Source organism: Otolemur garnettii, unplaced genomic scaffold, assembly GCF_000181295.1.
Source record: "Otolemur garnettii isolate 467f Iridium unplaced genomic scaffold, OtoGar3 scaffold00395, whole genome shotgun sequence".
Classification (NCBI taxonomy): domain Eukaryota; kingdom Metazoa; phylum Chordata; class Mammalia; order Primates; family Galagidae; genus Otolemur; species Otolemur garnettii.
Window position 1 is genome coordinate 129,729 of NW_003852790.1, and position 9,830 is coordinate 139,558.

The window sequence follows — 9,830 nt, forward strand, 5'->3', positions numbered from 1 at the left end:
AAATGGACTCAAGCCATAAAAACACTTTAAAAGATATCACATGAAGAGGCCAGAGAAAGATATAGAGAGTGTAAACTTGAGTTGAAAGGGTTGGACTTCTCTGAGATTTAATATTTTTGCTATAAATATCAGAACTTCTACATAAGCTCACTCATGGATATACTTGAAGTAACTTAAGTGTGTTAGTAAGATAATGGTAATAAAACCTTTGTTAAGCACATTAGATATGTTAGCATATAACTTCAACCTGTGGAAGGCCATGATTATATTTTGTTTTCTGTATCTGAAACCTGATCTCCTGTTTTCACTTTATATGTTGTATGTTGTAGCTACTTATTCATTTGTCTTCCTATTGTTAAGTAAATAACATCTTTAAGCATGTTTAATTTTGTTAAGGTCATGTCAATGTATACTTTTTATAACCCAAATGAAGAAATACATAAGAATTATTCTTACATTGTTATTTATGCTATTAATGTCAACATTTTCATTGAAGTAAGAATAATCTCTAGTTAGATGAGTCTCTGTGCATAGTTTTGTAAAATGATAAATGGGACTCCAGGTGTCAAGTACAGTCAAGATGTATGTGCTGAAACAAGCAGAACAAATGAACTGACTCACAAGTACCACACTAACAGGCTCATTTTCTTTGCTACTTCTCATCCTACCATCGAGATAGTATACACCATAGTATACACCATAAATGTATTTTAATACACTATAGACACACACACATGTATATGTAACTTCTGAAAACATTTTATTGGATGCTTAAAGCTGTGCTGTCCAACACTGTAGACACCAATTCCATGTGGCTATTGGGCATTTGAAATGTGTATAGACCAAAATGCACAATGCTCTAAGTATAAAATAAAAATAAGACTTTGAAGGCTTAGAATGAAGGCAAAGTAAAAGGTTGCACAAATAATTTTATGTTAATTACATGTAGATATTATGTCAATATGAGTATAAATATTACTAAAGTAATAATATATACAAACATAATATTTATTTCATATTATATCTTAAAATAATTAACTATACAATTAATGTCAATCTTCTTAATGTTAATATTGATTATAATGTTGTTTTGAATTAAATAAACATTGTTTAAATTAATTAAACAGATGAAATGTGTCTATTGGGATATTTTATATTTCTTTTGAACAACACTATTCTAGGGTAGTCTTTTTTTTTTCTTGCAGATATTATTTGTATTTATTAGGTAAAAGTCTAAGCTGTGATTGAGCCCTTCTTCCAGGAGGTGTGCCACATACTCTTACATACATTGCACTCTTTAGGTGACAGCTTACCAAACCCCCTCATCTGTCCCCTCTCTCTTCACTTCCCCTCTTCTCTCGAATTTATTTTTTCTTTTTGTTTATTGAGTGGACATGTAGTAGTTCATCTACTAGTTTAAGTTATTACTAAGTATATTGGATACTTGTTTTTTCATTCTTGTGATACTTAGGGGGATGTTCTCCAAAACCATCCAGGCATAAACACAAAAGCTGTAGAGTATACATCTTTTCTTTTTTTTTTTTTTCATTTTAGATTGATATGAGGGCACAAATGTTTAAGTTATTGTTTTCTTTTCTAAGGTAAAATTCAAGTTGTAGTTGAACCCTTCACCCAGGGGGTGTGCTGAATACCCTGAATACCCTCACATTGTGCACATTGGGCTAGAACTTACAAATCACTCACCACTCCTTTTCCTTTTCTCTCTTTCTCTCCCTCACTAGAATATACTTGTATATTTTATTTGGGTCTGCAGTTGTTTATATATTGGATTCATATTAAAATTGTATACTTGGATGTACATTGGATACTTGCTTTTACATTTTTGTGATACTTTTCTAAGAAGAAAAGTATTCTAAAAGAATACTTTTCAACTCCATCTAGGTTAACATAAAAGATGTAAAGTCTCCATTCTTTTTATGGTAGAATAGTATTCCATAATATACATATAACATAGTTTATTTATCCATTTGTGAGTTGATGGACACTTGGGTTGTTTCCACAACTTGGTGATTGTGAATTGAGCTACAATAAATTTCCTAGTGCAAATGTCCCTATGATAAAATGTTTTTTTCTTCCTTTTGGGTAGATATATTGTAATGAGATTATGGGATCATATGGGAGGTCTACTTTGAACAGTTTGACAATTCTCCATATTTCTTTCCAAAGAGCCTTTATTAGTTTTCAATCCACTACAGTGCAAGAGTGTTCCCTTCTCTCCACATCTATGCCAGCATCTGAAGCTTGAGGACTTTGTGAGTGGGCTAAACTCACTAGGGTTAGATAATATCTCAGGGTGGTTTTGATTTGAATTTCTCTGCTACTTAGGGACAACTAATATTTTTTTGTGTGTTATTGGCCATTTGTCCTTCTTGGGAGAAGTTTCTGTTCATGGATCTTGCAAAATGATAAATGGAGTTGTTTGGTTTTTTAAAAATATTGATATAAATGTTGTTTTGAATTAAACAAATACATTATCTAAGTTAACACATTAAATTTTTCTACTGGAACATTACATTTTTTTGAACATTTTTTTCTGGGATGTTCTAATTAACATATAAAAGAAAAACATAGAAAGGGAAGCAGGAATAGCCATGATCATTCTTTCATGGAACAGAATTTCTCAAATACTCTTGTCATGGCCCCCAGGACTTCCTTATTCCTAAGGCTATAGATAATGGGATTGAGCATGGGAGTGAGGATGGTGTAGAAGACTGCCAGGATCTTATCTTCTTCTGGTGAGCGAAAACTCTTAGGGCGAAGATAGGTGTAGAGAAAAGGTGCATAGTATAAGGTCACTATAGTTAAATGTGTTGAACAGGTGGTGAAGGCTTTTTTTCTCCCCTCTTTTGAGTGCATATGGTAGACAGCAAATAGGACCTGGCCATAGGAGGCAGTGATGCACAGGAAGGGAAGAAGGAGAAGGAGGGTAACACTCACAAAAACCATGTACTCGTAGGCCCATGTGTCCAAACAAGCAAGAGACAGCATGGCGGGGACATCACAGAAGAAATGATCAATAGCTCTAGACCTACAGTAAGGAATATGGAGGGCATAGACTGTATGTGCCAAGGAGTTGATGGACCCTATTATCCAAGATCCTATGATCATCTTCACACACATCCTTTTACTCATGCGGATGGGATAATGAAGGGGGTGGCAAATGGCCACATAACGGTCATAGGCCATGGATGCCAGGAGTAAGTCTTCAGAAGCAGCCATAGTCAAGAAGAAGAAGATTTGTACTCCACATCCCAGGAAAGAGATACTTTTCTGACCAGAGAGGAAGTTGAAAGCCATCTTGGGGACAGTGGTGGAGATGTACATCAGGTCAGCAAAGGAAAGCTGGCTAAGCAGAAAATACATGGGCACGTGGAGTTGGCGATCCACATGTATGAGGTAAATCATAGTCAAATTACCCACTGCGGCGAGGAAGAATATGAGAATTACAAGGAACAAGAGAAGAAGGCCAGTTTGATTTGGGGGAAACAACCCCAACAAAACGAAATCACTTAAAGTATGATTCCATTTCTCCATGAAAACTTATTGCTTGAACTTCCTTGAGGGAAAAATAAACACAAAAATGAAATGAAACAGAACAAGAAATAAAATGAGCTGATTTGTTATAAAACAAGGAACTGTTTACATCTCTGTAACTTTAGATGAGTCGATTTCAATATCTTAATTGAAAGTTCCCTTTATGACTATGTTGATAACATACAACTCTCAGCAAGTCATAGGTATAAATGTGTTCTTTCTATATAGTCTAGCACCAGAGACAGCCAAAATAAATAAGGTAATGAAAGCGTTCCTTTCTAGATATCTCCTGGCAAGACACATCACTCATAACTTACCAACAAGTCACAGGAACTGAGAAAGGGAGAAATACCTGCATTCCTCAGTGTCTCAATTAAATGGGGTTTATTTACCATAGAGCTGACCTGTACTATGCAGAAGCAGAGTCCTCACCCACCTATCCCTCTTCTTCTCTAATTTCTGGTTTCTCTTCCCTGCTGACTCCAGCCAGATCAACCTTAACCTTCATTTTCTGCTTGAGATTCAGCCTCTCATTTTCTTTAAAGGCATTTCTGTGCCTTTTCTAAAAATGTGCCCAACATCCAAAATCATTGCCCTTGAGTTGTAAAATATTGTATGATCTTTAAGATCCACCCTAAAAACAAAATATTACTCAGATATTCTTTCTTCCATAGAAATGTTTCTTCTTTCTGAAGCCCTCTAGAACTCAAAATTAAATGCATATAGTTTCATACACAGTTTTGTTCATGTAAGTAAATTAAACATAATAAGGGTCACAGATTATATAACATGTACTTTTTCATTCTGTTTTCCACAGCTGTAAACTATAACTAGTCTGATAAGAGAACTACAACAGAGGAATGATTGCAGTGGGTATGTATGTTTATGTATGTATCTCATTTCTCTCTGTATAGACATGCATATACACATGTATGTATATATTTACATATGTATATCTATTCTCTTCCTGTATCTATCCATCTTGAGATACCATAAATTATATGACCTGCTCTTCACATTTCTTTATTTGTAATAATCATTTCACAACAAAAATTCTATAAATTTATTCACTGCTTCATTCTTTTCTCTAATATTAAAAGTAGTATTCATAAATTTGAAAATAACCTTATCAAATGCCATAAATTATTGGATGAGATTTAGAACTTGTGTGGATACTTTAAATTTCTGATTATTTCAATCTCTCAAATTAAAAATTTTTTTTGTTAAATGCCCTACTGTGTGTACAATAGTTCTTCAAATCAAATTGGGTTGCATACTGCAAAATGAATAATTTTTCACCAGTAAACAGCAGCAATTAATAATTTGTTGAAATTATTCACATGTAGTAATTAAAATTAACTATTATTTCATATAACCTTGGTAAGCATGGGTAAAATTGTGAAAGAAAATTTACCATAGAGAAATAAGACTTCATGTTTATAGTGGTCTAACTGATAAACACTAAGAGTGAAAAGTGCATCATCTGGAACAAGACAGGTGCACAGGATGGGCTAGTATCGGTGCTAGATAGGATCACAGGTGCCCTGTACTTCTTATAACATTATAGAAATAAAACTCCCATAGAAATAGAAACCGATAACATGAAAGAAAAAAATAAAGCATACAATCATTACCTTAAAAACTATTCCCTGTATTTCTGTTTAATGGCAGTGCTTCTCTGTGCCAACATGCTCTGGTGATTAAAATACATAGATTCTACAACTTGTATTTAAAATTTAGTGGGTAATACAGACAATAGACCAATAAATTCAAACATTATACCTGATGCTGTGTCGTAATTAGTACTATAAAAAAAATAAAAGGACAGAGAGACAGTTGGATAATAGCCTGGAAAAAGCCACTAGAATAAGGCTTGAGCAAGCCTGGTTAAAAACTACTTTTCTCAGAGTGAATAGCAAGTGTAAAACCCTAAATGAAAATCAATTTTGATTATCAGGAAAATAGTCTTGAGATGAATATTTTCAAATCACAGGACTTAGGGACATTTGTGTAGGAAATAAGGACTTAGATTTTGTTCTGGATAAGAAGAGTGGCTAGCAAGTATGGAAGGATCTTAGTTACGGGTCTAGAACTACACAGGTGTGTAGAGAGTTGTGAGGAGATGGAGTAAATGGAGGAGGTGAGTTATGAAGGAATCAAAGCAGCTGGAGTTCATTCTGGGTTTAATAGAGAAAAGCATGCACCTTGAGGACCCCCTGAGGCCTGGAAACATCAGGACAGTTGGGTGGTACTTGAAAATTTCTGTGTCTACTGCCATGCACAATGACTACAGCATCTACTTGATGAAACGAGCACAATATTTGCATTATAAATGAATCAGTATGATTGTTCATACTGATAAAGAAAAGGCGACCAGACTGTTTCAAACATGAGGCTTTAGCATACATACCCTGGAAATTGGAAGAGCCTTCTTCAGTCCTTTGTTGAATTCTATTCAGGAGAAGAAAGGCACCACCAGCCTCCCAGGAGGTGTGTTTCTAATACCAAGCAGAGTTGGCTCCTTGTGTGTGTATTCCATGTGTCATTTTGAAGAGAGACATGTGTTTGTATTTTGATTCTCTGCTACACAGATTAAAGCTTAGAGTGTCATTGTTTGATGGTGGTTACTGTGGTAACTATTTTGTTTCCTAAATTGAAAACTGGAACATTGTTAGACAATGGAAGAGGATAGTTACTTCCAGTAACTTTGGGACTTGAAACTTTTCAGGCATGAGACATTGAAGTTGGAGCTTAAGTTCTATTTTCATCAATGCCCAGCAGTTTTCTTTATGGGTGTCAGAACTTATGTAATGTACTAGCATTATGGGAAGGATCACTCTCCTGGTTACAATATAACTTGGAGAACATTGTTCCTATGGCTACAGGTAGGTGTAAGATTAGTGTCTCTCTTGATCATTCTTATTAGCCTAAGAAAGAAACTGAGGTAAAATTAATATACAGAGTTTATTTGGGCCAAGGGTGAAGGCTCCAACTTGGAAACACTCCCAGTTTATTTTGGAAAGTGCTTCAGAGAAATAGGAGAGGCTTAGGTTTGTTTTTTTGTTTGTTTGTTTGTTTGTTTGTTTAAAGGAAGAATCATGAGAGAAAGTGACTAAAATACTGATTTTTCAAAATCTTTATTGTTTTATAGAAATAACATTGATTAGTGATTGGCTATATATTGGTGAACTATAGGGCATGAGCTATGGTGCCCAGCAAATGGCATTGTTAGGTTAATTTATGGCCACTTGGCATCAGACAGTCCAGAGCCCACATAGCAAGTATCTTCAAGAGGTTATTCCTTAGGTTAGGGGGTAGGGTCAGATGTGACTACAGTCACATTTCAGTGCCTCCCAAGACCTGATAAATTAAGGACAGCTTGCATTCCTCAGATAAAGTGTTTTTCTTTATCATCCCAAAAGTACATTACTGAAATTTATAGACATAAAACTCCAACATTTCAGATTGGAGGACATAATATATGTATATAATACACACAATTGCAGGGTCCTGAATTTATTTTGCAAATGTAACAAGTAATATGGCTGGGTGTGGTGGCTCACATTTGTAATCCTAGCACTCTGGGTGGCCAACATAGGGCAATTTCTTGACCTGAGGTGTTTGAGATCAGTTGGAGTAAGAGCAAAACCCAGTCTGTACTAAAAATAGGAAAATAAGTGGGGCATGGTGGCCCAGGCCTGCAATCTAAGCTACTCAGGAGGCTAAGGCAGGAGGATAGTTTGAGCCCAGGAGTTTGAGGCTGTAGTGAGCTATTATGATGGCACTGCACTCTTCATGGGGTAACAGAGTAAGACTGTGTTTCAGGAAAAAACAAAATGTAACCAGCAATGTATATTTTTATTTTATTTATTTCTTTAATTTTATTTTTATTTATTTATTTATTTGCAGTTTTTGGCCAGGGCTGGGTTTGAACCCGCCACCTTTGGCATATGGGGTCGGAGCCCTACTCCTTTGAGTCACAGGAGCCACCCCCCAGCAATGTATATTTTTAAAAAAACATTATAAATGTGCAGTGCCTGTGGCTCAAGGAGTAGGGTGCTGGCCCCATATGCTGGAGGTGGTGGGTTCAAACCCAGACCTGGCCAAAAACTGGGGGAAAAAAAAGATTATAGACAATTTTCCTAAAACCAATAAACAAATTATGTGTCAGAGCCTTAGCTAACTTAATCCCAAAACCTTTATATAGGACAGCTATGAAGATGGAACTAAGAGGGCTCTGTGTGCCCAACAAACAGTAGGTTCAGTCAGTGTCTGTGTCCTTTGTTTATTCCTTCCCTTAACCATTGAGATACCTCAGGGCCAGAGAAATTATATGTCTTAATTGAGGTCACACAACTTGAGAACTGCATATTGTATAATTCCAACCACTCAAGAACTGCATAGTGTATAATTCCAACAGTTCATATTACTTCCTTTTAAATTTTAAGTTTACTCATGGCTTTTCTATTTCTTTATGGAACTGCCTAGTCTCTGTGCAGCAGAAAGAGTTTCCTGATAATGGGAAAGCAACATCTTCCTAGTTTAAAGTTTACCCAATCACTGCATTCAACAGTACTATGACTCACCTTGTCCGAAGTTCTTGAATTTGTATTTGGGGAGAGGAAGTAGATTTGTAATGACACATTCTTTGCTAATAGTCCAGTGAACTATTTAAAATGTTTAAGCTCATTGTGTTCTCATGGTCCCTCAGGATCCTGCAGCAAACCAAACTGTATAACAGGAGAATCTCTTATCTGCCAAAATTCATCAGAAGAAAATTCCTGAGGATACATACATAGTAATATTCACTCCTTACTGTTCTTAAACTGGTCATTGTCTTTATCTTAAAATTAGAACACAGCTTCACCTTCTCTAGTGGAATATTTCTGTTTGCCTGTGTTCCTTAAAACATTTTATTTTCCTATTACCTTGTTGTAGGTATTACCTATTACCTTATTCTTTTTAATAAGACATTTCATCTTTAATTTTCTCAGGTTCTAAGTTTGGAAGACAGAATGATAAGCTGTTATATTTTGTGCAGAGGCTTATATCATCAGGTCTTAGATATTCTTTTTCCTCTAATTGGTCTCTGATGTCCAAGTCCATGGGGACTAAAACCTCAGTCATTTTGCTTTATTTTGCTGATTTGAAGGAACATCAATTTAGTTCTAAACTTTTCAACCAACTAATCAACTTGCTGCATTCATTTGCTATCCAGAATTAGATTAATGAAGGCTATAATGCAGAATATTATATGAAAGACATCATATGATGCATATAGCTATTCTCTCATTTTCTAAATTAGATAATAAGGGTTAAAGAAGTTATGAATGCTCAGCTAAATAATAGGAGAACTAGTATGTGGGACAATTTGCTGTCTATGCTTTACTGAGTTTCCAGAGAGAAGTATTGGCGATTTTGACTAAATTAAATGATCCTCTCACAAAACACTTTCTTCTATTTGGGGATTAGGTAACTGACAAATGAAGATATTGTTGGTGCTTTGGGATAGTGTAATAAAATGAGGATGGAGACTCAGAGAAGCTAGACTATCACATCCACCCTGATTAGTAAACTGAGCTGGGCAAATTACTGAAGATTTTAGTCTTTTGGCAAATCTTTAAACCTGAACAAATTCAAGGGATCTCTATGAACTGAAAGGGACACTGTCATCCAAATGTTTACACAGTGCCTATAGCAGAGGAAGAGTCCAGTAGACTTTAGGATATCTTATTATTCCATTCAATCCTTAGATTTGTAAACTGAAAACTTATTGTATAGCGACATTATTTTTTTTAATTTCAAAGTATTACAGGGTTTCAAATATTTTTTATTACATGGATCACTTTTATAATGCTTGGTTCATGGGTTTTTGCCTATTTCTTGATTTCCATTAATTTTACTCCCCTCTGTGCATATTTGGGCTTTTCCGTTAGTTCCAGTTAAATAGAAAGTACATATGGTATTTGCTTTTTTTAATTCCTTAGATACATCACTTAATATAATGGTGTTCAGTTCTATCCAAATTATTGCAAAAGGCATTGAGTCATCTTTCTTCATGGCTGAGTAAAATTCCATAGTGTACATATACTACATTTAGTTAATCCTCTCATGAAGTAATGGGAACTTGGGTTGCTTGCACATATTTGCAATTTTGAGGTTTGCTGCAATAAACATTTGAGTACTGGTGCCTTTTGATAAAATGACTTCATTTCCTTTGGGTAAATCCCAAAATAGTGGGATTGCTGATTCAAATGGTAGGTCTAGTTTTAGTT

The 9,830-nt window shown here is 35.1% G+C and overlaps 1 protein-coding gene across 1 annotated transcript; it reads right to left on the bottom strand.

Annotated features, from left to right (window-relative positions):
* Positions 1–2,616: 2,616 nt before the first annotated feature.
* On the bottom strand, positions 2,617–3,555 carry LOC100948287 (olfactory receptor 2L13-like). Its single transcript, XM_003803655.1, has one exon. It carries the CDS (start codon positions 3,553–3,555, stop codon positions 2,617–2,619), a length of 939 nt encoding a protein of 312 aa, XP_003803703.1.
* Positions 3,556–9,830: the final 6,275 nt, after the last annotated feature.